Source organism: Ascochyta rabiei, chromosome 13 (genome assembly GCF_004011695.2).
Source record: "Ascochyta rabiei chromosome 13, complete sequence".
In the NCBI taxonomy this organism is placed as follows: domain Eukaryota; kingdom Fungi; phylum Ascomycota; class Dothideomycetes; order Pleosporales; family Didymellaceae; genus Ascochyta; species Ascochyta rabiei.
The window spans coordinates 83,362-108,767 of record NC_082417.1 but is presented as its reverse complement, the minus strand read 5'-3'; the positions used below and the strand labels follow the sequence as shown (position 1 = coordinate 108,767).

General features: G+C 55.1%; 9 protein-coding genes across 9 annotated transcripts, besides 12 other annotated features; 5 read left to right on the top strand and 4 right to left on the bottom strand.

Annotated features, from left to right (window-relative positions):
* Window positions 1–468: 468 nt before the first annotated feature.
* Window positions 469–1,889, bottom strand: EKO05_0007625 (uncharacterized protein; the record flags this gene model as incomplete). The annotated part of the gene is made up of 4 exons (XM_038941069.1): window positions 469–1,633; window positions 1,683–1,692; window positions 1,743–1,768; window positions 1,822–1,889. The coding sequence occupies 4 exons, from the start codon at window positions 1,887–1,889 to the stop codon at window positions 469–471; spliced, it is 1,269 nt and encodes a 422-aa protein (XP_038797232.1).
* A 524-nt stretch (window positions 1,890–2,413) lies between these two features.
* On the bottom strand, window positions 2,414–3,992 carry EKO05_0007624 (Peroxisome size and maintenance regulator; the record flags this gene model as incomplete). Its single annotated transcript, XM_038941085.1, has 2 exons — window positions 2,414–3,731; window positions 3,778–3,992. 2 exons carry the CDS (start codon window positions 3,990–3,992, stop codon window positions 2,414–2,416), a joined length of 1,533 nt encoding a protein of 510 aa, XP_038797233.1.
* Window positions 3,993–4,624: 632 nt separating this feature from the next.
* Window positions 4,625–4,800: a tandem repeat.
* A 498-nt stretch (window positions 4,801–5,298) lies between these two features.
* EKO05_0007623 (Dual-specificity kinase) lies at window positions 5,299–10,136 on the top strand (the record flags this gene model as incomplete). Its single annotated transcript, XM_038941059.2, has 4 exons — window positions 5,299–5,654; window positions 5,736–8,925; window positions 8,972–10,069; window positions 10,122–10,136. 4 exons carry the CDS (start codon window positions 5,299–5,301, stop codon window positions 10,134–10,136), a joined length of 4,659 nt encoding a protein of 1,552 aa, XP_038797234.2.
* Window positions 5,371–5,397: a tandem repeat.
* Window positions 5,807–5,922: a tandem repeat.
* A 100-nt stretch (window positions 10,137–10,236) lies between the features above and the next one.
* Window positions 10,237–10,270: a tandem repeat.
* Window positions 10,271–10,439: 169 nt separating this feature from the next.
* Window positions 10,440–10,485: a tandem repeat.
* Window positions 10,486–11,557: 1,072 nt separating this feature from the next.
* On the top strand, window positions 11,558–13,059 carry EKO05_0007622 (Indoleamine 2,3-dioxygenase; the record flags this gene model as incomplete). The annotated part of the gene is made up of 2 exons (XM_038941016.1): window positions 11,558–12,994; window positions 13,045–13,059. The coding sequence occupies 2 exons, from the start codon at window positions 11,558–11,560 to the stop codon at window positions 13,057–13,059; spliced, it is 1,452 nt and encodes a 483-aa protein (XP_038797235.1).
* Window positions 13,060–13,656: 597 nt separating this feature from the next.
* Window positions 13,657–14,244, top strand: EKO05_0007621 (uncharacterized protein; the record flags this gene model as incomplete). The annotated part of the gene is made up of 2 exons (XM_059637093.1): window positions 13,657–13,764; window positions 13,816–14,244. The coding sequence occupies 2 exons, from the start codon at window positions 13,657–13,659 to the stop codon at window positions 14,242–14,244; spliced, it is 537 nt and encodes a 178-aa protein (XP_059493076.1).
* Window positions 14,154–14,205: a tandem repeat.
* Window positions 14,245–14,429: 185 nt separating the features above from the next.
* Window positions 14,430–14,466: a tandem repeat.
* Window positions 14,467–14,512: 46 nt separating this feature from the next.
* Window positions 14,513–14,592: a dispersed repeat.
* A 359-nt stretch (window positions 14,593–14,951) lies between these two features.
* Window positions 14,952–14,976: a tandem repeat.
* Window positions 14,977–15,704: 728 nt separating this feature from the next.
* Window positions 15,705–15,731: a tandem repeat.
* Window positions 15,732–16,001: 270 nt separating this feature from the next.
* Window positions 16,002–16,053: a tandem repeat.
* A 135-nt stretch (window positions 16,054–16,188) lies between these two features.
* Window positions 16,189–16,428: a dispersed repeat.
* A 500-nt stretch (window positions 16,429–16,928) lies between these two features.
* On the top strand, window positions 16,929–17,155 carry EKO05_0007620 (plasma membrane proteolipid Pmp3; the record flags this gene model as incomplete). Its single annotated transcript, XM_059637092.1, has 2 exons — window positions 16,929–17,063; window positions 17,117–17,155. 2 exons carry the CDS (start codon window positions 16,929–16,931, stop codon window positions 17,153–17,155), a joined length of 174 nt encoding a protein of 57 aa, XP_059493075.1.
* A 652-nt stretch (window positions 17,156–17,807) lies between these two features.
* Window positions 17,808–18,896, bottom strand: EKO05_0007619 (uncharacterized protein; the record flags this gene model as incomplete). The annotated part of the gene is made up of 1 exon (XM_038946403.1): window positions 17,808–18,896. One exon carries the CDS (start codon window positions 18,894–18,896, stop codon window positions 17,808–17,810), a length of 1,089 nt encoding a protein of 362 aa, XP_038797237.1.
* A 370-nt stretch (window positions 18,897–19,266) lies between these two features.
* EKO05_0007618 (uncharacterized protein) lies at window positions 19,267–21,842 on the top strand (the record flags this gene model as incomplete). The annotated part of the gene is made up of 2 exons (XM_038940973.1): window positions 19,267–21,208; window positions 21,346–21,842. The coding sequence occupies 2 exons, from the start codon at window positions 19,267–19,269 to the stop codon at window positions 21,840–21,842; spliced, it is 2,439 nt and encodes an 812-aa protein (XP_038797238.1).
* Window positions 21,843–22,581: 739 nt separating this feature from the next.
* On the bottom strand, window positions 22,582–23,832 carry EKO05_0007617 (uncharacterized protein; the record flags this gene model as incomplete). The annotated part of the gene is made up of 1 exon (XM_038946404.1): window positions 22,582–23,832. The coding sequence occupies one exon, from the start codon at window positions 23,830–23,832 to the stop codon at window positions 22,582–22,584; it is 1,251 nt and encodes a 416-aa protein (XP_038797239.1).
* Between the last annotated feature and the right edge of the window lie 1,574 nt (window positions 23,833–25,406).

The window sequence follows — 25,406 nt, the reverse complement described above, 5'->3', positions numbered from 1 at the left end:
ACTGCAAGTGAGACGGTGAAGTGGGTCGAGGATCATCGCTTGAAAGTCGGAGGTTGTCACATTAGACGTACTAGGGATAGATTCCTTAAAGCTAGCGTGCGTGTGGCATGTGCTCATCCACTGCGATTTCCGCGATTTGACACAAGGGGTAGTGTGCGCTAGATTACTACCTTTATGCGTGTTCAGTCTAGATTACACTGCTACTTAGGTAGTAGAGGCTTAAGAGATGTTAGATAGGGTCTTTATTTGTTGTTTAGCTAGCGTATCTATATCTACACCCTCCCTACTTTAGAGCTTAAGATATTGTTCCTACCTACTATAATAACATTACTTACTTAATTATATTATATAATTTAGAGCGCTAGATTACTGCCTTTGTGTGTGTTTAGTCTAGATTACACTGCTACTTAGGTAGTAGAGAGATGTTAGATAGGGTCTTTGTTTGTTGTTTAGCTAGCGCATCTATATCTACGCCCTCCCTACTTTGAAGCTCAAGATATCGTTCCTGCCTACGGCGACCACGTCGTCCTCGGCAACGCGCCGCGCGCCCTCGGTCTCCACATACGCCAGCGGCGCGTCGCCCATGACCTTCCTGTACACGTCGCCGACGGTGCTGCCCTTTTTGACGAGCACGCAGTCCCTGAAGACGGCGGTGCTGGCGGCGGACCCGCTGGTGTAGCTTTGGATGTTGCGGACGGGGAAGACGGGGACGAGGCCGAGCAGGTCGGCGGCGCGCGACAGGACCTGCACTACGCCCGTGCTGCCGAAGCGGTAGAGGACCATGTCTTTGAGGTTCTCGATGCGCTGCTTGAGTTTTTCGTCGAGCTCTTTTAGGCCGCCGCCGGTTGGGTCGCCCATCTCGATCAGGTCATCGCGCGTGTCGACAAACTCGGAGCCCTCGACGTACCTGACGAAGCCCTGCTTGGCGAGCTTGCGCAGGAACACTTCGCTAATGGCGCTGCACAGGACGATGCTCTTGGGGTCGGCTGTCTTTGCGATCTTGGCCACGTTCTTGTCGGCGTCGGGGTGGTCGATCTTGTTGAGCGCGATGACGGTGGGGAACTTCTCGTCGGTGAAGGCGTTGACGACGCGCTCGATCGTCTCGTTGTCCCAGTGCTCGAGAGGGACTTTGGTCGTGCCGCTCAGCAGGCCGAGCTTGTCGAGACAGCGCGCGACGACGGCGCTGGTGGATCCGTAGCCGGAGAACTGGTTTTGCAGCGTCTCGATGGGCGTCGCTTTGACTGCGACGTGTCGCCGTTTGATCGACCCCCACTTCTCCATGAGGTTGCCCTGGATCCAGCGCACAATCTCACTCCTCAGCCACACGATATCCTGACTGGGGTCGTATCCTCTCGTCGCCTTGCCCTCTGCGTCTGTAGTCCCGCTCACGTCGACAACGTGCACAAGCGCATCCGCATGGCGCAGGTCGTCGAGAAAGCGATTCCCCAGGCCCTTGCCCATGTGCGCGCCAGGCACGAGACCGGCGACATCGAGCAGCTCAATCGGCACGGAGCGCCGGCCTTGGACGCAGGCGCCGTAGTTGGGTTTGCAGCGGTCAGCGAGGCCGAGGCGCGCACAGGGGCATTCTATCTGGAGGTAGCCAATCGCTCGCTGGGGGTCGATCGTTGTGAAGCTGAGCGTGTTAGAATGCGCCTGTGTCGCGGGGGATCTTGAGCACTTACGGGAAGTTTCCTGCACGTCATCAGCCTAGCGCTCCTCAACCGAATCACTGCTGTACGGACCGACTTTGGAGGTTGCGTCTGTCAAGCTGCGACCGAGACTTAGACGAGCGATCCATGGTGGGGGAGGGGCCATGCGCACCTGTTGAGGGTTGTGGATTTTCCCGAAGAGGGCTTGCCAACGAGGCCGATCAGCGGATCGCGAGGCATGGCTAGGCGCGTTTGGAGAAGACGGGCACGGGAAGAGGCTGTGGTCGCGACCAGGGCGCACGAAAGTGGTGTCGTCAAATCGGGGCTTATCGATAAGCCGTCTGCGTGATGGGTGAGTGGAAAGCACGAACACTACTTTGTAGGAACTCGAAAGCACGAACACTACCTTGTAGGAACAGCACCACAAGGCCAAGTTTCTAGAACCAACACAATGCAGTTAAGAGAACGTCTCTTTATTTTTGATGTAAAATACATTCCTGGTGTGCAAGTACTACGATATGCTCAACTCTCTCGTACAAATCTCAACTATGCTGCTATATCTTCTACTACCCCTCTACTACCCATCCACCCATCTACCCGCCTAACAAAGCAGCTCTTGTACGTGTAGTAAGGAATGCAATGCTGTTACTTGCTGATATCCTTGTATGTTTATTTTCAGTAATTGTTTCCTTGTCTTGCTACAGGGGTTGTAATTGGTAGTAGAGGGAAGGATTTTGTAGGTTCAATGGGTATTGTTATTGATGCTACGATGTACCCACGCGCTCCACGTTCCGCACCCACCGGCGTCTCCTCCATTCGCCCTTGCGGCTCGGACGGCCGCTCTCCCAGGTGCGGCGGAGGACGTCACGTTCCTGCTCGCTGATGTCTTTAGTGCTCTTGTCCCGCACGCTGGCTCTCCTCGTCTTGTCGTAGGGATTCGATTTCGCCGTGTCGTCGCTGTCAAGGACTTCGTAGTGGAGATCCGTGACCCAGCGCTCGCCCTCGGTTTCGACTTCCACACCCGTCACGCACCGGTCCTCGACCCACTCGCGGCTCAGCAGGTCGAGCGTCCATTTCTTGTCGCTCCAGCGCCAGCCGCGCGGGGGGAGGACGTCCTCGAAGAAGGCGCAGCCGCGGGGCCGGTCGCCGGAGATGCGCGCGGGTGACAGCGGAGAGTAGGGCGAAGTGCTGAAGAGGACGGGTTCGTACTCGCCTGTTGCGTCGTGCAGGGCGCGGTGCTGGAGCTCGAAGATTTCGACTTCGCGCGGGCGCTGGTGCGTTTGCAGTTCGATGTCGGTTTTGCTGGCGCTGAGCAGGAAGGAGCGCCCGTCGTTTTCGGCCGAGGCGAGCCGTGCTTCGTTGGCGGGCGTCGAGAGGACGTCTTGCACGGCCGGGTGGCCCATGGCGAGAGCGCCGTAGCCGAGCACCAAGAAGATGAAGCGCCAGGGCAGCAGGTGCGAGACGAGGAAGAGTGCACACGACACGAGGAGCAGGGCGATGTAGAGCAGCGAGCTGAGGTTCTCGTTTGAGAAGTTGGTGAGAGGCGTCAGAAAAGACAGAACGGCGTCGTGGCCGCGCGAGAAGTCCTCCATGCAGTTCTGCAGGTCGCGCATGTTGCGGAAGAAGTCCTTGCTGAATTCCGGTGCGGGCTTGATCGTGGGCGCGTCTGCGAGCGCCGGGCCACCCAGCGGGTAGAGGTCGGTGGGGAATGATGTCGGAGGGGGAGGGTGGCGTGTGAGGTAGGCGGGGACCATGATGAAGAACAGACAGCCGGCGAGAGGAAGGACAGGGAGGAGGTAGGGGTCGATGCATATGAAGGTGTACATGAAGAGGAAAGACAGGGTCTGGGTTGGCTGTCTCCAGGTGAAGAGGTGGATGAGACGGTTCTGGAAGACAAACGCCACGCCTATGCGCGAGTTGAATCGCCGGAAGTTGGACGACATGGTGGGGAGGCTGAAGTTGGGGCGCTCGACGTAGGTGCGTGAGCGGCGGTCCTTGACCTGAGGGGTTGCAGCGTCAGAAGCGCTCTCTGGCGGCGAGGCGGCAGATGGATCCTCGCTGGGCAGGACCTGGGCGAGGAGGCTGTGGCTGTGAGTGTTGGGCTGGGAGGGGTCGACACTGCACTCACAGGTTGACCATGCGGTCGCCCATTCTGCTTGTTGATTCACGACTCATGCTGTCACCCAGCGATTCGAGCTTGTCCTTGAGCTTGGTGGCAGAGAGCCGATGCGAGCCATGTTCCGGGTTCGGGGTGCGTGATGCTGGGGTGTCTGCGGGGTGGATGTGAACCACGGGTATGGGGGTGTCGCTGTTGGCGAGAGAGCTGGCGTTGTGGTTGCTCATGGTGGCTGTTGTGAGGCGCTGTGTTGGCCTGGTTTAGACGAACGCATCGATTTCAGTCAAGTGTCAAGTGATTTCAGCCAAGCCATGTCCTTTGGGATCCAGCTCTTTCTGAGCAAGACGTGTTGAGACGTGTGAGACGTGTGAGACGTGGTTCTGATGGGTGGTCTTGTGTGGTAGCGTGAATGACGCAGGAGCATGTGAACAGGCATGGCAGGCTTGGCGAGATTCAGCCACACGCGGAACCCCTGCTTAGATGCGGGTGGCTATGACAACCAACGACAACGAGCATTCCGAAATTGCGATGTGCTTGCTGCCATGATGCACGGCGCCGTGTGGCATCAGCACCGACGAGGCGTGGTGATGCCCAACGGCCAGGGCCAGGAAGAGATGCTGATGTGGAAAAGGTGAAGTATTGACAATGGACAACAAGCGGCAAGCAGCGGCGCCGATCAGGGTTCACGACGCGGTGCACATGCTCGGCGCCGTGCTACCGCTAGGGTGCATTAGAGTTGGGGCGTGTTGCCGTCGTGCAGAAAGAAGCCTTGCTCGAGGCCAGACGATGGGTAGCTAACTGCAAGCGCTCCGGCTCGTCTCCGCGCAAGACAGGCTAAGGTGTGAGTGTCAGAGAAGGTTTGATGCTGATGATATGATTGATGTTGATGATAATGTTGATGATGATGTTGATGATGATGTTGATGATGATGTTGATGATGATGTTGATGATGATGTTGATGATGATGTTGATGATTGATGTTGATGATTGGTATTGATGCTGATGCTGATGCTGATGCTGATATCGATGCTGATGCCGGTGCTGGATGCTGGAATGCAGAACTGGACGTGCGCTGGTTCCCCGGGTGAGGGCAGTGTTTGGAACTTTGGATGGCTGTCTCGCCGAGTCACAGCGGCAGGGGTGGGCTTAGTGGCTGTCAGTCGCCCGGGCCTCTGGCATTTGGCATCTGGAGGGAGAGCGTTGGACCGACGACGTCCGCCAGAAAACACGCGCTCCCCCTCTGCCGCTCGCCTCGCTCCCCCGTGAAGCAGCCTCTGCTCTCTGCCCCCCTGCCGGCGAGCCACGCACGACGACACGCCGAAGCCTGAGAGCCCCAGGCCGCCCCTTGCCCACCGCCGCCCGACACGCCCGCACCGTCGACATGTCCGCATAGCCTGAGCAGCCCGCCAAGCTCGAAGCTTGGAGACGCGCCTCGCGCAGACCGAGGGGCACATTGGACGTCGAGTGTCCTGGACAGCGCCGGCGAACAGCGACAGCAGAGCATTGGGACGGGCCCCGCGCTGCGACCTGACCATGACTGCGCCGCCTGGGCGAGCCATGGACGCCCACCACGCCGCGTCCGAGGACTCCAGCGGCTCCACAGGTACCACCACCACCACCACCACCACCACCGCCGCCGCCGCGAGCTGTCCCCGCTGGCCCCCGCTGGCCCCCGTACTGACCGTGCCAGACGAGCGGGTGCGCAAGTTCCAGAAGACGTCGAGCGCCTCGAGAACGGCGTCGAGCACCGCCAGCGCGTCGATTGCCTCGAGTGCCGTCGCTGCCACACGCCCCGGCCCCGCAGACAGCAGGCCACCGGGCTCGCAGAGAAGGACGGCCAAGGTGCCGCTGGGCCCCCGTGGGCCGCCCCAGGACTTCTCCAAGCACCGGTACGCTGCCGCTGCTCCTGCCCATGCTGACGTGCCGAGTGCGCGTGCATGGCGAAGGGGGAAGGTGCTGACCATGCATAGGGTTGCCAGCGGAGCGCCCCCCGAGAACCGTTCGCTCCTGCCCACCACCCGGCCTGCCACGACGACCACGCACTCCAACGCGAACACGACCACGCACTCCAACACGAACACCAACTCCAACTCCAACTCCAACACGAGCACCAACTCCAACACCAACACCAACACCAACACCAACACCAACTCCAACTCGCCCAAGCCTTCCTCCGGCGGCGCCTACGACTTCCTCCCCGCCGTCAACTTCGACGACTTCGCCAACAGCATGGCCTACGAGCCCGACCTGAGCGACTTCCCCGTCCCCGGCGGCTTCAGGAGCACCGCGCCCTCCGCCCACGCCGCCCACGCCGCCCCCGCCATGCAGCCCTTCACCGCCGGCCAGGGCGACACCCGCAGCTCGTTCATGCGCCGCTTCAGCCAGTCAGCCACCCGCAGGCCAGCCGCAAACAACCCCCCCAAGCCGCCCACCTCGACCAACCCCGTCTTCACCGACAACACAGCCATGCCGCCTGCAGCAACCAACATGGCCATTCGAACTCGCCGCCAGAGTCACTTCCCAGCGCCAGCACCCCCCAACCCCGCCGCACGTGCACCGCGCAAGAGCGTCGGCCCAGGGATGCTGCCCATGGGCACCTTCGAGGCGCGCAACGACATGCCGCGCCTGGCCAGTGGCAGCCTCGACCAGAACGGGCTGGGCCGCTCGCCGTCAAAGACCAAGGCTCACCGCCGAGAGACGCTGGCCGCCCACCACAACCCGCCCAACGCCGCACAGCGACTGCCAAGTGCTACACGGACCGCAAAGGCAAAGTCGCTGCAGCCGCCCTCGAGGCAGACGTCCGGCCACCATCCATCTGCACAGGCGCTCACCCCCGACCCCGGAGCCACGTCCGGCTCCCACGCTCGTTCGCCAGGCAGGTCGCCGGCTCAGGTCCCGCGTGAACACACGCCCTCTTCCTCGGCCAGCAAGCGGCAGTCCACCGTCCCGCATCACTTCGGCCTGGGCGCGAGGACCATCAGCCCGACAGATGCGCGGAGGTTGAAGCGCCTATCGATGAACCCCAACATGCCAATGCCAGTGCCGGGGCCTGGTGGACCCGTCGGCCCGCCCACACCACAGGGCGACTTCACCTTCGACGAGCAGGCCTTCAGCCAGTCTCCGGCCATCTCGATCAGGAAGAGCGAGACGCCGTCTTCGGCGCGTGCCACGCCAGAGCAGAACCGCAAATCGTACGCTTCAGGCATCTCCTTGTCCTCCACTTCCAGCATCAACTCCTTGAAGGTGGGCGGCTCTTCCATACCGCTCCGTACTAACCCTACTTTGCAAAGCTCTAGGCTACCCACTGCGAAGCCACGCAACGTCCACAGCTCAGCGGGGGGAGAAACAGAAGACGTTCCGCCCGTGCCAGCCATCCCAAAGGCGTACGAGTCGCCGAAAGACCCCGAACGCCAAACCTTTTCTTTCGCGACGTCAGGAGCGAAGCCGAGCACTCCATCAGCAACGAACCCGCCACCGACAAACTCCACGCACGGAGGCCGGGTCAACGAACGTACCATCAATGATCTGTCACATCTAAACTCAAGCACAGGGTCTATTCGGCACAGACGCGGCCTTACCGTAGGAGCCAGCGCAGAGGTGGAGAGAACCCCGACACTGCAGCATTCCAGCAAAAAGGACCTCCAGCCTATCAGGCTACCACCTTTGAATTTGCTCCCCCTCGACACGCCCGTCAGCAACCGCATCTCCTCCTTCACAGCTCCTTCTCACGAGGGCGACCAACGCAATGTGACGCCACCTCCAAAACGGGCCACCAACAAGACACCCAGCACACCCATGACAGCGTCCAAGACGAGCTTCTTCTCGGGCAGCAGCTACCACAAGGGATATGACTTTGGCAAGCACATTCGCAGCACCAGCTCCGCGATAAACCTTCGCAGTGGCACAGACGCCAAGGACAGTTCGCATGGTGGGCTTTCTGCAATGCCAATCCCCACTCTGAATCCTGGACGACAGGCTACTACGCCTTTCTCATCCAACTCGTTGCCAAAGGGCAGCGGCGAGTTCACCCACTTGCAGTCGCGTCCGAGCGGCGAGTTCCAGTCCAACGAGAAAGACGTGGAGTTGCAAAACATGAGAACGGCTGATCCACGACCACTGAAGAAGAGCAACACGACAGACTCTGCCAAAACATCTACATCCACCGAGCCGGAGACGCCTTCCTCGAGCACGTCACTCAGGCGGAAGCTGAGCTTGGGTGGCTGGCGACGAACCGGATCCAAAGTCGCATCTCACTCCTCGCAGAATCAGCAAACTCGCAAGGGCCCTCAACAAGCGGATCCATCTGCTCCGCAGCCGCCAAAACATGGTGACATGCCACCTCCCCGTCTGCCGGCCTCAGCTACGTGGAGTGGTCCCACCAACACCAGCCCCACCCCTGACACGAACGCAAACCGTATGCGGCCGTCACTCGAGTTCAACCGGCGGAAGCCCTCTACTGCTACTGTCACGAGCGAGAATGACTCCGATGCGGCAGCTGCGCGCAAGGATACGAAGACAGCTACTGCACGAACAGCATCGGGGTACAACGCCTCACCCACTGGGCAACCCACCACGAAGCCAAGTCCATCTATATTGCCGTCCATGCAGCGAATGCTTGGCACAAAGTCTTCCTCCAACGTACTCAGGTCTCGCAATTTGGACCCAAATCTCGATCGAGACGACCTCATGGCAGACGAGGAGATGAAGAAGCTTGCCTCGAAACGCAAAGACTTTGAGCACGCGGCGCGCGACGTGGACGCACTTCGCAAGCGTGCGGTGCCTCAGGAGCGCGTCACTGCAGCGCAAGCTCTGCAGATGGTGAACCTGAACATATTCGAACGAGGCGAAATCATCGACTACAAGGAAATCTACTTCTGTGGCACCAAGAACGCCAAGAAGCACGTTGGCGACCTCAATGCGCAGACCGCTAACTTCGGCTATGACGACGACCGGGGCGACTACAACATAGTCTTCGGAGACCATCTCGCCTACCGGTACGAGGTGGTCGACCTTCTCGGCAAGGGCAGCTTCGGGCAGGTCGTGCGCTGCGTCGACCACAAGACAGGAGGGCTCGTTGCCATCAAGATTATTCGCAACAAAAAGCGATTCCACCAGCAGGCTCTCATCGAGGTGAACATCCTGCAGAAGCTGCGCGAATGGGTAGGTTGATTCGACGTCCGCTCTGCTTGCTGGCTAACCACACTAGGATCCTGATAACAAGCACAGCATGATCAATTTCACGCAAAGCTTCTACTTCCGCGGGCATCTCTGCATATCGACCGAACTCCTTGGCATGAACTTGTACGAGTTCATCAAAGCTCACGAGTTCAAGGGCTTCTCGCCGCGCCTTATCCGCCGCTTTTGTAAGCAGATGCTTGGCTCGCTGGTCCTCTTGAAGAGCCAGCGGGTCATTCACTGTGATCTGAAACCCGAGAACATCCTACTCGCGCATCCACTGCACTCGGAGATCAAGGTCATCGATTTCGGGTCGAGTTGTTTCGAGAACGAGAAGGTGTACACGTACATTCAATCGCGTTTCTACCGGTCACCAGAGGTCATCTTGGGCATGAGCTACGGCTTGCCGATTGACATGTGGAGCTTGGGCTGCATCCTCGCCGAGCTCCTGACTGGCTACCCCATCTTCCCGGGTGAGAACGAGCAGGAACAGCTCGCTTGCATCATGGAGATCTTTGGCCCGCCGGAGAAGCACCTCATCGAGAAGAGCAGCAGGAAGAAGCTTTTCTTCGACTCGCTGGGAAAGCCAAGAGTTACTGTCTCCACAAAGGGACGCCGCCGCCGACCGAGCTCAAAGACGTTGCAGCAAGCTCTCAAGTGCGATGATGAAGCCTTTCTGGACTTTATTGCGCGGTGCCTCCGCTGGGATCCCGAACGTCGTATGCGACCAGATGAGGCCATGCAGCACGAGTTCATCACGGGGGCTCGCAGAAACGCTGGGCGACGACCTATCAACACCGCTGCGGGGACTGCATCTCCCGTCAAACGAGCACCGGTCGCTCAGACCCCGCAAGCTCGTGTTCGACCGCTGCCGGAGCCTCCTGCGACTAGCATCAAGAACGGCACTGCAGGCAACAGCAATCAGCGCGTACCAAGTAGCTCCCCTGTCAAGTCCAGTGCGCCCCGACGGCACTCGACCGTCAGTGGCGCACCCGGCCCCGGAGGAGTGGGCATCAAGCGAGCCACAAATGGGGCCCCGGCCAGCGCTGCCAGCAGTCTTCCACGGGTTGCTCAGCGCAGTATATCTGGCAAGCCTGATCTTGCCTCAGCGGCGGCCATGGCCAGTCTCGTAAGTCCACCACCTTCTCCACAGTCGTTTCGCACGCACTGATGCGTCTCAGCAGAAAACGCGCTAGCCGTTATGAACTCGGAATAGCGCTACCATACAAACCCAATGGCACCAGCTAGCTGTGTCGGCATATCATGAGGACTTTTACAACTATTTAATACCGGGTTTCGAGGTCGAGGTTGAGGTCATGGTTAAGGTGGATGGGGTTTGTTGCCTTTGCGCAGCGAAAAAGCAATGTTGTGTACTTTCCTCCCCTTCGCATACATTCGCTGTAGATGTTTATACCCGCAGATTAGCCTGTACGTGTGTGTGGCTTTTATCTTCATGTGAGGATGGATTGATAATGGAGGGTTGTTGGATAGAGGCGGAGGGTTTGGTTGTGGTTGTGATTGCAGTTGTGGTCATGGATGTAGGTTCTCAAGGGGATGAAATGATACTCGTGAGCAATACTATAGCGCAGTGCCGCAGGTTTCTCATGTGTTGCGTCTATCTCTTGCTTGCCTGGACTTGGATTCGGCAGCGCAAGCGTAAACGTGTAACTTCTTCTTCCACCCTAGACCCCGCTCAGGCTTCGTGCGCCCTCAGAGGGAGTTTAAATAGGGATCTGGTTCTTTCTTCCCGGGACAGTTCAGTTGAGCTTAAACGAGAGAGCTCCAAGATCGCAATCACGTGGGTTGTAAATCACTTATACCCTGCGATCGAGAGCATGTGCAGGGATCAAGTAGCGCGGCTAGCGCATTGTAGTTCGCCGTAGGCCCGTTAGCCTCCCCTTGTAAAACGTTGGATCATAGACTCTGGGTTTCTCGCTAGGTAACATGATTGCTAATGTAGCTCTAGATTTTCGGACTTTCTGGTAATGCCAAATCGAACCATCTCCGTCGAGCCGTTTCTGACGCCTTCCCCAACTATGCGTGCGGCTGATCCGCTGGCCCAGATCACACAATGGGAAGGGTTTTTCTCTTTACATCGGCCGCGGACTTGTGGAGAGTGGTTGTCGTCGTCTTGCGCGTGTGGCGTTTGTTCATTTTTGCCTGCGAGTTTCACACTCAGGTCGCGACTGCCTCGATTACTTGTCGCCTTCTCCGTCTGGAACTTAAATGACGCTTTTAAAACTCTGGTACCGTTCGCTCCGCTTCAGCAGTCCCACCCACACGCCTCAACACGCTCCTTCCTCCCGCACGTTGGACTCAAGACGACCGGGTCCTTGAATAACAAGACCTTTCGCACCCCCCGCCGATACATGTCGACGGATACACACACCTCGCCTTTCCACCGATCACGCACGGAACCCGCCGCGTGGCCAAGGGCTGCCCTTTGTGAACGCAATCTGACCTCCGATACCTCGCGATCCGATCCTGAGCTAGAAATTACAACTGGGCTTAGCAAAGCAGCGAGCGCTACATCAGAGCTCCCGCCTGTATCCGTGATTTCTGCATCTAAATACCACGCCTCGCCTCGACCAAGTCGCCACACCCTTTTCCCTCCACAATGCTACCGCCACTGCCCCGGCTAGGCGACTTCGATGTCTCTCCGCAGAACGGCTTCTTGCCTTCGGACATCCCTCTCGACGTCCTGCCTGATCCGTACTACCAGCCTTGGGAGACTGTTGTGCGCAACTTCCAAGGCTTGATCCTTACTAAGCGGTTACGGCGAACGGTCGATGCTCTTCCCGTGCTGTCTACTGATCTCCTCCTCACACAAGCCGAGTGGCAACGAGCCTACTCTATCCTTGGCTTCTTTGCTCATGCATATGTATGGGGAGGCGACAGACCGGCCGATGTCGTACCACCGTCCATCTCGATCCCCTTCTTGGAGACATGCCGACACCTCGAAATGCCAGCCGTAGCCACGTACGCCGGCGTTTGCCTATGGAACTGGCGACCGCTCTTCAGCAACGAGCCAGCAGATACTCTGGACAACCTGATGACACAGATGACTTTCACCGGCTCGCTGGACGAATCGTGGTTCTACCTTGTGTCCGTCGCAATCGAAGCACGTGCAGGACCTATCATCCCGATGATGATCGAAGCCATGGCAGCAGCGAGGCGAAACAACAGTGCCACAGTAACAGAGTGTCTGCGCACATTCGCTGAGCGACTGGACGAAATCGGCGTTTTGCTGGAGCGCATGTACGAGACGTGCGACCCGCATGTCTTCTTCCACCGAATCCGGCCGTTCCTCGCTGGCAGCAAGAACATGGCGGATGCTGGCTTGCCGAATGGAGTCAGATTTGATGACGGAACAGGCCAGCAGCCTTATGTTCAGTTTGGCGGCGGCAGTAACGCACAGAGCTCTGTCATTCAATTCTTTGACATCGTCCTCGGCGTCGAGCACCGTCCAACTGGCAAGAAGTCGACAGACCAGCCAGAGTCTGCTGGCGGTGCTGTTGGAGCGCCCGGCAACAACTTCATCACGGAGATGCGCAACTATATGCCTGGCCCCCATCGCAGGTTCCTCGAGGCTGTCGAGCGTGTGGCAAACATCCGAGAGTTTGTCGAGTCAAAGCGTAGCGATCGCGCTCTCACCACGGCGTTCGACGCATGCTTGGCTATGCTGCGAACTCTTCGCGATAAGCACATCCAGCTCGTCTCGCGTTACATCATCATCAAATCCCGCGAGAACAAGAGCGCTGCGCCAAAGCAGGCCATGAACCAGCCTCAGCCCGTCAATCTTGCGAATACTGTACAGCGGAGTGGCAGCAAGGCGCTCCGAGGCACTGGTGGTACTGCCCTCATCCCTTTCTTGAAGCAGGCTCGCGACGAGACTGGTGAGCCTGCCATCGATGCTTGGGCACGTCGGCTGCTTGGCAACGGTCCAGGAGATACAGGCGTTGCAAGGCTCGGCAAAGTCACGGAGGGTTTCGACGGTGCTGTTGAAGTCGTCGGCCTCGCAGGGACTTGGAGTGTCGACGACAGCGAAGGTGGTGTAAGTCTTTCCTCTCCCAGGACTGAAAGTTCAAAGCTAACACACTGAAGATCTGTCACTGGTAAGCGAAGACTTTCTCAAGCCGTCTCCGCCTGAGAGCTCTTATATCTCAAAGAGGTCATTCCTCGACGAAGTTGCATGCCTGCAGACGTCTGTGTGCCCGCAGACGTTACTGTACGGGCTGGCTTCTAGGGCATTTTCATTATTGTTCAGGCTTTCTTTTTATTGACGCACAATCACTTCATATCTCGACCACAAAAGCAATACACACCACGTTGCGTGTCGCCACGACACATCTGACTACGTCCCTAGATGCATTGCATCATACTGTACATCGTGAGCGTGCTGACATCGAATGATCCACCACCAGTAAGCGGGAAGCTCCGTTTCTCCAGGCCCATGTGGATGCGTGGATCAGAAACAAGCTCATTTAACGGCGCCACCTTAGTCAGATCGTCGAGTCTCCAGGGTCCAACTTGACTGTGCAGGTCTGGACAGATGGCGGCCATGTGGGGAGGGGGTGACGTCATAGGGCTGTTCACATGTCGCGATTGCGAACACGGCGCAGGGAAGATAAAGTGATAACCGCGACCGAATTCTACACGCATCATCACACAGAGTAGTTCTACGACCTCTAAATCAAACTTACAACAACCGCAATCATGTCAAACAACAAGGACCAGACCTCTTCCGCTCAGAGCTACCTCGACCAGGCCGCTGGCGCCGTCCAGAGTGCGCTCGGAAGCCTGACTGGCAGCACTGCCGACAAGGTACGCTCAGCTTCCCTACTCTCCTCCGCCCTACCCACTGACCTTACCCAGGCACAAGGCGAGAACCGCAAGACCCAAGCCGCCGCAGAGAAAGACCTCTCGCACGCCACCGCCAAAGCCGGCCCCTTCACGGCCACCGCTTCAGGTGGCGTCGCAAAAGACGACCCGAACCGCAGCGCAGGCTCATGGAACCAGAACGTCGGCGCGCTCAAGGAGAGTGTCGGCGGCTTCGTCGGCGCCGAGGGGCTGAAGCAAGAAGGAATCCGCCAGAACGAGGAGGGTAAAGGCCAGGAAGCGCAGGGCCAGCTTTCAGATCTCGGCAAGGGCGTGCACGACCGTATTGGTGGTGCAGTTGGGGGCGCGGTTGCGGGGCTTACGGGGAACCAGGCGCAGAGGGCGGAGGCGCAGAGGCAGCACGATGAGGGCAAGGCGCGGCAGAGGGGCGTTGAGGCCGATTTACAGAAGCAGGCGCCGCAGTAGCCGTGTGCTGTTGGAGCCGAGACAGGCGTTGTGATGCACGTGTGCTGTGTTGCGGCTCGATATACCCCCTTTTCTTGCATTTTCAGCGTCATGTCAGAATTTATCTATTGTAGACACACTCATCCCTTACATCCTTCCTCTCCCCCTTCTCTCCCCTCCCCCTTCTCTCCCCTCCCACTTCTCTCCACCATCACCATCACCATCACCATCACCATCACCATCGCGCTTCCCCTCTACCACGCTGAGAGACCCCTAGCATATGCTACAACGTCTACCTCTAACCTAGTATTAGTAATACCTACTATTCTAGCTAAAGTACTTACTATCTAAGTAGGTATTAATACCTTTCTTCTTTGTATGTTTAGCACCTTTTCCTCTTCTTTTTCTCTCCTTTCCTCTTTTTCTCCTCTCCTCTTCTCTTTCTCTCCTCTCCTCTTTCTCTTTTCTTCTCTTTTACTTTTCTTCTCTTTCTATTTTCTTCTCTTTCTCTTTCTCTCCTCTTTCTCTTTCTCTTTCTCTCCTCTTCTCTTTCTCTCCTCTTCTCTTTCTCTTTTCTTCTCTTTCTCTCCTCTTTCTCTCCTTTCCTCTTTCTCTCCTTTCCTCTTTCTCTCCTTTCCTCTTTCTCTCCTTTCCTCTTTCTCTCCTTTCCTCTTTCTCTCCTTTCCTCTTTCTCTCCTCTCCCTCTTCTTAAGTTCTCTCTACAATCTCTATTACTATTACTATTACTATTACGCTTCCCCTCTGCTACGCTAAGAGACCTCTAGCATGTGTTACAACGTTTACCTCTAATCTAGTATTAGTAACCTCTATTATTCTAGTTAAAGTACTTACTATTTATATTGGTATTAAAACCTTTCTTCTTTGTATTTTTAGCATGTTCTTTATATATTTAGCACTTACTTTATATATTTAGCACCTTCATTACATACTAGGCAGACTAGGCAGAGCCGTATGCTAACAGGCTGACACTCTCCCCCACGCACTAAAAACAACTCGTTTCCTGCAACTTATATCTGCTTTCTGCTTGTTGCTAGGGTGTGATTACACCTGTTAAGAATTACACCTGTTAATACCTAGGATGTTTGTCTGGTTTTTGGATTCGTGAAGAGTGTGGTCTCGTTCAGTTTGGCTTGTGCAGCCTTTTTTCCCTTTTTTCCCTTTTTTTCTCCTTTTTTTTTTTTTTCATTTTTTTTTTTTTTTTGCTACGAGGTTAGTGTGTGTTGTGTGTGTAAAGGAATATTTAAGGCTTCTTATTCTACAACTTTGTACTTCCTTTTCTTTCCTTTCCTTCCCCCCACGCAGTTAAGATGGATGGATGGATGGGGTGTGCAAATGCTGTTTCTCCTCTTCATCTACGTATTCTGGGTCTGAAGCGAGTGGATTGAAGCGTGGATGTTGTCGCCATGTCTGTTCATCGTGCCTATCTCTTTGAGGTTCTTTGTTCCCTTGTTCTGGACTGCTTGGGTGTGATGTGTTGGGTTGGGTTGTGCTACTACGAGGCATATCTTGTTCTCTTGAATCGAGCCCTCAGGCTATGTTGGCCGGCACAGCGGCGAATGACTCCGCATGTCACGATTCAGATGTTGGATCTGTATCGCGCGCAAGCGAGCAAGCAAGCCAACGCGGATACGAAGGGAGAGATACGTTGACTTCGTCTAATGAGAAGGTCGAGTGTGCGGGGGGGCTCGTACGCCACCGGGTCATCTGGAGAGATGAAGTTGGGAATCTACGAGGTGGGAGGTACGGCATGCTTGGATGAATTGGTGTTGAGACTTTAGTTGGATTGTGATTGGAATTAAAATTGGCAATCGTTCACTCAAGACAAGTTGGATAAGCAAGAAAGTGAAGGTGCAGTTGTGCTTGTTGTTTGTCGTCATGAGTGCTCGTATTTGAAAGCGTGGATTTGCGGTACGATTTGTGGGGCTTGTACTCGCATTCGCGCTACTATGGTATCCGGCGAAGTAGAGTCCCATGGCCAGTACAATGTGGGGGAAAAGCAGAGGCTTGGCAAGACCGACTCCCGAGGTTTTCTTGGCTTTTCACCAATTAGCGGACATCTTTTCCCTTTGTCATCTGCAAAAGCGTCTGTGCGCGCTCGTTATACCATGTAAACATCAAAAGGCGTTTCTGCAAAAGACCCACCGCACTGTCCATGGAACTCTACTTTCGCCGGATACCATAGTACACAAACGGTTCCCCTAGCCACCCAACACCAACCGCATGTTATGTCGCCCCACTGATCGACACGTGTAACTGTGGCGTAAAGTGGCGCAGACATTTCATCGTGCGCTGCCGAGAGCCGCGCTGCTACGGCTCAGCCACTCATAGCCATCGATTCTCCTGTGCGTGACGCATGCCTCCCTCACCGCAGCTGCTTGGACGCTGGGCGCGCGTGGTCCTCGCAGTGTTTGAAAACTTGCTAGCAGTCTGGAGACACAGAACCCAGAAGCTTGATTTGCCGTGGCTGGTGTGCGCACGGCTACACGCCCGATTCAGACCGTGCTACGTCATTGCTGAGCATGACTCCTGTGGTCCGTCGCATAAAGTCACGCGAGGAGCCGCCCTTTGCTTGCAAGACCATTCAATCTCACTCACACACACACCAACCTTTTTCCCCAGCTTTCCCATAAGCCACACTTGCTCAACCACCAAGCACACAGCTTCAGACAACAACAACCACCACCATGCCTCTTACCGCCTCCGACCTCTGCAAGATCGTCCTTGCCTTCTTCCTCCCGCCCGTGGGTGTCTTCCTCGAGCGCGGTTGCAACGCGGATTTCTTCATCAACATCCTGTTGACCATCCTCGGATACATTCCTGTACGTCTGACCGCACTACCACAGCCCAAAGCAGCACACTAACAAGCCACCAGGGTATCATCCACGCGCTGTACATCATCTTCAAGTTTTAGCGGAAGCATTCAAGGACCCCCATGTCTCAGTCACGCTCTGATCTTGGAGCCTGACTGCACGACCATACGCCACACGATACCCAACCTCTTTCTTTCGGCCCCGCGTCATGGCTTCATCGACGGCAGCGCGCGGGGCTTTGTTTAGCGCTTGCGATACCTTGCTTGCTGGATGGCGTCTCGGGCGTATCTGAGCATTTACGACGGCAGGGCGCGTGGTTTAAGAGTCTGTTCGAGTAATTCAACCATGAATGAAGTAATCCATCTATGCAGTGTCTTCTATTTTTTTTTGTGTGTGTGAGAGGGTGCGTGGAGAGTGTGCAGCTTCGTCATACAGATACATCTGAGCCAACCAAGCGCACCCAGATTAGCTCGCTACAGTACACCACAGACCGCGAAGGAGCTCTGTAGTGCTCGAATCGTATATCCATCCACATCATCTACAGCAGCCTACCCGTCTCTTTCCCGTCGACTTGGCAGACCTTGAAACAATCGCGATTCCAGAAAACTAAGAGCGCCGCGAGATGAGTAGGGTTCTACACATTCCGTACCACATGCCTGAGTGGGTGGGTGGGTTATCGATCGGCTAACCCGAGCTTGGAGGAACACAGATGGGAGACGACAAAGTGAACAGAAGGAATAGTTGAACATGTCATCAATCGCCGTCATCTATGGGCTTTCCCTCCTCGATCCAGGACCGAAAATCTCTCACCTCCTTGATCCACATGTATCTGACACATATCTCCTGAATCTCAAAGTACAACACCTCCACGCCCATCAACCCCTTCCGGATCAGGTTCTTGATGAACAGCAACAAGAGTTGCACAGCGCGGCTCTGCGCTTCGCGACCGTGGTCGAGCGTTTCGGTGTCGGTCTCGATGCCTATCTCTGTCTGGTGAGGAGGTTCGGTGTTCAGGCCTGGTGAGTGGCCCATGTGCTCGACTAGACGGAGTGCGTGTTGGATGTACGACGTCACGAGTGGCGCAGAGTCGATATTGTGTTCTGCGAGGGTGTGTTCTGTGAGGAGCGTGGTGAGGAAGTCGAGTGCAGGGAGGGCGATGGGGAGGTGTGTCAGGTCCTCGAAGGCAGCGGCGGGGTCGCTGGTTCGGTGACGGAAAAGGTCGTGTTTCCACTCTTGGAAGGTCGGTTTGCGAGGTGTGTCGTTCGTCTCGTGGTGTGTGGGCTTGGGTAGGGCTGTCATGGGCGAGGGCTCATAGATGCCTTCTTCCTCCAGCATGCGTACGTACGGCTGTACATCGAAAGGCGTGGTACGATGGCGTGCATTGTATAGCTGTTTTGGCGTCGCAGTCGCGAAGATGTTGGGGTCATTGCTCCCCAGCATGCCCTTGATCATCTCGAGTCGAGTCGCAGAGATGTCCTCGGTCGATATGTCAAGTGCCGTGGCCTGTGTCTTGGTGGCGTCTCCTTGTAGTCGCTGGATCGCCTCGACCCAATGGGACAGAAAAGGGTTGAGTCGTAGAGGCGTCTCAGCGTTCAGCTTCCACAGCCTGTACTCGCTGTTGATGACCGCGGCAAGCATTTTCCAGCTTGGCTGCTCCTGCGCCTGGCCTTCAAGCGCATCGACAGTGCTCTTGATCCGCAGGCTCTTGTCGAATGCGCCTCCTATGCCGTCTTCTTGCAGTGTAGAGACATGCTCGAGGTCTTCGACTGCATCTGCGCACGTGCGGTCTGGGTCGCTCAGGGCATCGAGTTCAATACGCGCGAGCGCTGACATGAGATTCATCGTCCACAGGAGCGGCGTCGCGTCTCTCGACTCGAGAAGCGGCTGTCGGAGGCGTGGGGTGTGCTTGGCTCCGGGGAAGCCATGTGGGCAGGGAGGTGCGCGAAAAGTACCGTGTCACGGTTGTGGAGCCTGCGGGCGATTGGAGGCTCGAAAGAATGGAATCCATGCCAAGCATCGTGCCTGACCGCTGACAATGAACAACAGCAAAGGTTTTCAGACACACCTCCAATCGATGTAGATAAAGACCGCTGACGGCTGGGCAAGACAGACATCAGACAACGGCCACACTCAGACACGGAGAGCCTGACGATAGCTTGGCAAGCTGTTCGTCTTCAATGTCTTGGAGCCTGACAGCAAGCAGACTAACACCATGCGAGCCCCACGTTTCCGCAAGGAAGACCCCGCAACGTCGGATGCTAGTGTCACCGCAGACGAATTCCTACAACTCGGTTGGTGTACCCATCAACTTCAACGCCTTCAACGAGTGTGTTCGCCTGAAGCCCTTCGCTACCTCAGCACCCTCGACCGGCGCGGGTACCGTCCAAGCAACCACCGCGCGTGCACAGAAAAGCCCTGCTGCATCGCCAATAACGTGGATCCTAAAAATTACCATGCTGCACACACACAAACGTGTTCAGGCGCATGTCCGCCCGTGGCTGTCGATTACAATGACGTCGTCAACATCATCAACCTCGGTGGAGTTCCCATAGTCAGTATCCACGTCGATGCTGCGTCAACCCAAGACAGCCCTCTTCTTAGCCTGAAAGTCACGCCTCGCGCCATCTCAACACGCTACACGGTCATCTCTCATGTGTGGTTCGATGGACTAGGCAATCCCTTAGCCAACGCGTTGCCAACATGCCAGCTACAACGCCTGCATTCACAGTTGCTGTCTATGCCGCCCGATCACGAGAGCGGCGTCTTCAGCGTGGGCTCGCTGCAGGTAGACTGGTCGCGACAAAGCTTTATCCGTCATCCGAATCGTCAACCGCCGTTGTTCTGGATGGATACTCTCTGCATTCCTGTTGGTGAAGGGCACAAGCACCTTCGCAAGACAGCCATCAATCAGATGGCATCCATCTACGCAGCAGCCATTCAGGAGCTGGTGTTGGATGCAGAATTGATGCAGTGTGAAGCTGGCGCAGGTGCGGCTTTGGAGATGCTCGCACGTATGGCATGCTCGGCTTGGATGACACGCAGCTGGACACTACAGGAGGGAGTGTTGGCAAGGGAGTGTGTTTTCCAGTTTAAAGACCGCGCCATCGACCCCGTGCACGAGTGGTGTCTGCATGGCATAAGACCATCACGCGCAACGAAAGCGTTCGCTGTGAGTTTTCCGTCTCCCGCAGACGAAGAGCACTGGGCGGTATACAAAGAGCTTTATAACTTCTTATGGGATACGCTGCACCAAGACTGGAAGAGCAAGTATCGTAGAGACCCTCCGGCTCCAGCGAGAGGTCTTCGACAAAGCCACGCAGCAGGCAGAATTCACACTCTTCCCGCCGTGCACGGCCTTTCCAAGCGCAGCCAGAACGGCCTGGATGAGAAAGACCACTTCACCATGCACCTCCGGGAAGAACACCGCACAAAGCAGTTGGTCGACACATGGAACGAGTTAGCGCACCGCTCGACCACGATGCCAGAAGACCTGCATGTCATCATTGCCAACTTGCTCGACTTCAACGCTGACAGGATTATGGATATACCCACACGTGAAGAACGTATGAGAGCCATGATTCTCAGCTTTCAGTCTTTACCTGTTTCACTCTTCTGGAATACCGGACCGAAGTGGCGCGATGGTGGTAACAATCTATGGATGCCTGTCGAGCCCAGCAAGAGCGAGTTATCTGTGACACCCGTGATGGAACTCAGCGATGGATGGTTGCACTTAGATCTTGCATCTGAAGCAGTAGGTGACGTGTCGAGCGCTCGGGTGTTTTTCATACATGAGGTTGGTTTAGACATCTCTGTGCGGTTGAGCTTTCTCTGTTCAGGTCTATCAGAGCTGGTGTACGACGTCACTCTGCTTGACGCTCAAAACCACAACGATGGAGCAGCCAGCCGCAGCGTTTTAGGCGAGGCTTCGTATTCTCTTATCCTTGCGACTTCTGCGCAATCGTCAATTACTTGTTCGACCAGAGGTGCGTTGTTCCGTCACTTGCCGCTCCAAGGCCCAGAAAAGGAAGACATTGTCCAGCTTTCATACTGCTGTCCAGTCGTCCTGCATCCCCGCGACACAGACTTGGAGCCGGATGAGCCCCACGTAGTAGCTGAAGCCTTGGCTACCGGTATGAGAATTTCAGTCAAGTATGGTAAGTTGTGCTCTGAACAATCATTACACTTCATTCAGGAAGCGACATCCTCTAGAAGACCTCTCGAAGCTTTTGCTAGCATGCAAAGCCAAACGTAACGACAGCACTCAGAAGTCCAGCTAACCACTCAGCATCAGACCCTATCCCAGATTTCATACCATACCCACGCCGTCTAAACCGCGGCCCGTCAATGCAAGGCGGCGTCGCCTTCATCATACTCCTTCCTATCCCCGCCGTAATCGGAGTATACTGTCTGATCGCCTTCATCGTCATCATATCGCGTCCACCGTACACATTCACGCCAGTGGCCCAAACCTTGCTCACCCTATTTCTCGTATTTTTCGTTGGCTGTTCGTTGCTGGGCTTCGCGTGGCTGCTTTTCATCGAGGCGTTTATGTATCGCATGTGGCTTGCGTCATTTGATAGTGATTATTGCGTCGAGATGGAGAGGGGAGGGTGGTGGGCCCGCTATGTAAGCTTGGAGAGGTGGCTGGCGAGTGTTGAGCATGCGGTGTATACGCGTGGCAAGGAAAGTTTGGAGATGCTACGAAGGGGCTTTGCGCCAAAGGCAAAGAGCGCGTTTGATGAGGAAGGTGAGACTGGCGGTATTGCTATGGGCCGCAGCAGTGTGTGAGGGTGCTCGCTGAAGAGGCTGGCTGTGATTGTGCGGCAACGATCATATCGGAGTGTACGATATGATGGGGAGGTAAGTCATCTCAACCAAAATAACCTACTGCCCAAAATAGTTAGCTCAGCATCAGCTTTCGCTTACGCGACTCTGCTATTCATCCAAATGTCGAGCCTACGCCGATTCAGGCAGCCTGGATGCAAGTATGATCGATATGGCGCTTTGAGACAGCGATTGGACGATGACCTACCAGGCTCATGCACAAACGCCATGCTCATGGGATACTTCGAGTGGAGGTTCTATAAATACGGATACTCTCTCTGCCACCATAAGAATTTGAGGACTTGGTAGACTAGAATCCGTCTCTTGCATTTTCACTGCCAGTTTCAACACGCAACACTGCAGAGACGGAGCCCAGAATGTCCATTTGTACAGCTTGCGCGAAAATCACGCTCAGCACGCGGTAGTTTGTACTCCGCCCAGACATCGCTCACCTACGCGCATCGGCCCAATCATGTCCTCTATGCCATATAATCCTTAGGGCCTTTCGAGCTCCGATCTAATCACCAAGGCGGAGGAACACCGTGCCCATATCGGCGCAGAAGCGATATGGCAGCTCGTGAACGACACGTGGGTCACCGGATACGTTAATGAGTTGAATAACGTTGGCATTGTTGTCGTAGCTTTCTCTCTGTTCAAATGACTATTTCATCCCAGTATCAATCCGAATACCTACGCTATGTCCTCATGGTTGATTCAATGACTGCTGCACTTCCACTCTCGCTTTCTGTCTCTCCTCTACCATGTCCATGACCTGTCCAGGGAGCTTGAGGAACTGAACATCCATCTTGTGCCACTTCAGAGACTTCTGACTACATTGTTCGTACGTTTTTCTGAAGAGAGTCCACAGATATTGGTCTCTGGCTTTGGGGCTGTGTGGGCGCGGATAGTATGGGTCGTTCAAGAAGAAGGCGTCCACAAGTGGAGTCAGGTTGTCCGGTTGGAAAGGCCTGCACCGATTGAAGTCCAGCATCCAAATGTGAATCTGTCGCTGCTTGAAGTCGTTGGTGTGAGCATTCCAGGTAGAAGTGTTTGGCTCCATCTTGTTGATCTCGCTCGAAGTGAGAGGCTTAGGCACGATGAGGTTTGGTTCAGCACTGATATCAGGAGCAGAGCCCACGACGAATTCAACATCGTTGGCGTCCAGGCGGCAAGCCCAGTGCATCACTGCTAAAGCTTCGGCCATGGTTGTGGCGAACTGGTCGATCTTCAGCTCTAGCTCTTCCATCTGGTCGAGATGCAGACAAAAGTTTCGAAGGCTGAAGAAGCTGGTGTTGACTCGTGATCGCCTCTTCCCAAGGTAAAGCCTCACCAAACAATCTTTGTTCTCTTCCATCTCCTTCGCTTGTTGAATACCCTTCTCTGGACAGTACTCTTCGATCAGAGACTCACGAAGGGGCCGCGGAATAGGCAGGATGCGTTCTGTACAGAGCAGGTTCGTCCAATCTGCGGCGGTCTTCGGAAATCGATCTTTGTTCTGCATCCACCAAGCTTCATCATCCATATTGACGAAGTGCCAAACTCGAGGAGTGCGTACTTGGAGTTCGCTTCTACCAAGCTTGTCGAACACCTCTTGAATCTTCAGGTGTTGACGGTAGTCATTCCAGAGCGTGTCGGTTTCTTTGCCTGGATGCTTGGCAAGCTTGAAGACATAGGTCGTTCCTGGAACTTCGAAGACTTGTCCACAAGTTCCTGATCCAATGGAACGATACTGCGACCTGGTACCGATAGCATCTTGTTGTCGGTTCGCAAAAGACGATGAAGTTGAAATGATAGAGCCCATCGAAAAAAACCGTTGTAACATGGTCTTTGACGTCAACTTCTCCTCTAGCTGGATATTTGCCATCATCGCATCGATGAGAGAGGCTGTTCGGCTGCTTTCTACTTCACTGACATCCTGGCCGCGCTTCCTGGACTGGGGATTCTGCGGTTGCATGTTGTCGGTTTCGAGACTTGTCGGAACTAGATGTCGGATTCTCGAAGACCCGAATTTCAAGTTTCAAGTGTGAAGAGCGGATACCTTGCGAGTGTAGAAGAAGTTGAAACCAAGTTGCAGGATCTGATAACTCGATCAGATAGAAAGTGTGAGCTCTCACAGTTGCGAGCTCTCGAACATATGGCCGCAAGTCAGGGGCTTGTAAGTTTGGTTTCTAGAGCTTGCGGAGGCGTGGGATCTGGGGACCTGGAGATGAGGTTCCGAAGTTTTGAGGTTCGAAGATTTGTGATTTTGAGATTGTGAGTGTTGGAGATTGGGAGTTTTTGCAGCTTTGGCTGGAGTCGCGCCGTGTGGTCACTCTTTTGCAGCTCTGAAGTTTAGTGTGCAACTCCTCATAAGATAAAGCTTTGAATTTTGGATCTGAATCGAGCTTGTAGATATGGAGAGGAAGGGATAAAAAACGGGTTGCGTAATCTTCTATACTTGGTGCGTGGGTGTTGAGACGCGAACCATGGTTCTTAAGCAAAGGCGACCAAAAGTTTGTCGAGCTTGTAAGACATCGAACCTACTGAACTGCTTTTTAAGATCATGCATCAGCCAAAGCATGAAGTTTTTGACAGTAAGATTTAATGAACTGAACGAATATACAGACGCCAAAGTACATGCGAATTGACTATGCACACCCAAAAACTATAATTCAAAAACTCATGCATATGAAAGTACAACTTGTTGTCTAGTGTGGGTGGTGGGGCGTGACTGCTGGAGGGCATCGGGTAGATCCTGACGGGGCGTTGACGGTTAGGGGAAGCACAATCCGGTTAAAGCGAGGGAAGCCGGGCTGACACGGACAATGAGACTGGAATCAGTATATCAAGGTGTACAAGCGGGAGATGAGACCAGCAGCAAACCACCTCATGCACAAGTACGAGTACGTCCGCAGCACAGACCAAAGATAGTGTGGTCTCGCCGCCATGGACGAGAATCGGTTAAAGACGGATAACGAGGCAGAGCAAGCAGGCGTTGATGCTTTGCTTGTGACGCAAAAGAGAAGACAGGAAGATGCAGAAGCCATAAACAGCGATCCATTCAAGGAGAATTCTTTCGTATTTTCCCTATAACCCGCGGTGCGAGGGAACACGTCCCGACGCGTTGGAATGGGTCAATTGTTCTTGTGCGAGAAGATAGCAGAGACGGGAAAGAAGCAGATTCGCATCATCTAGACTTTAGCACGGTATTGCGAGTCTGGTTGTTGCAAGTCAGGTAATTTTACGTTGTTGCACTCTCAAGTGTTTGTAGGTGTTGGCTTCATGTTGTCCTGACCCCTGGACGTCACAACTTCACGAAGTCTGTTGTAATTCCAGCGCAGACACTTTCTGCGTATCCATAAAAAGCCAGACCTAGTGGCATAGCGCGAGAGCTACGATTAATTCGATCCTGCATATAACAGCAAATTATAATTGAAAGCTGAGAGATATGACCTCGCAGTGCATGTACGCCAGTGACAACCGGCCTAACGCACGCCAATCCGCACCTTAAAAAACCTGATTGGTGAGTATCGCTTGAATGACATGCAG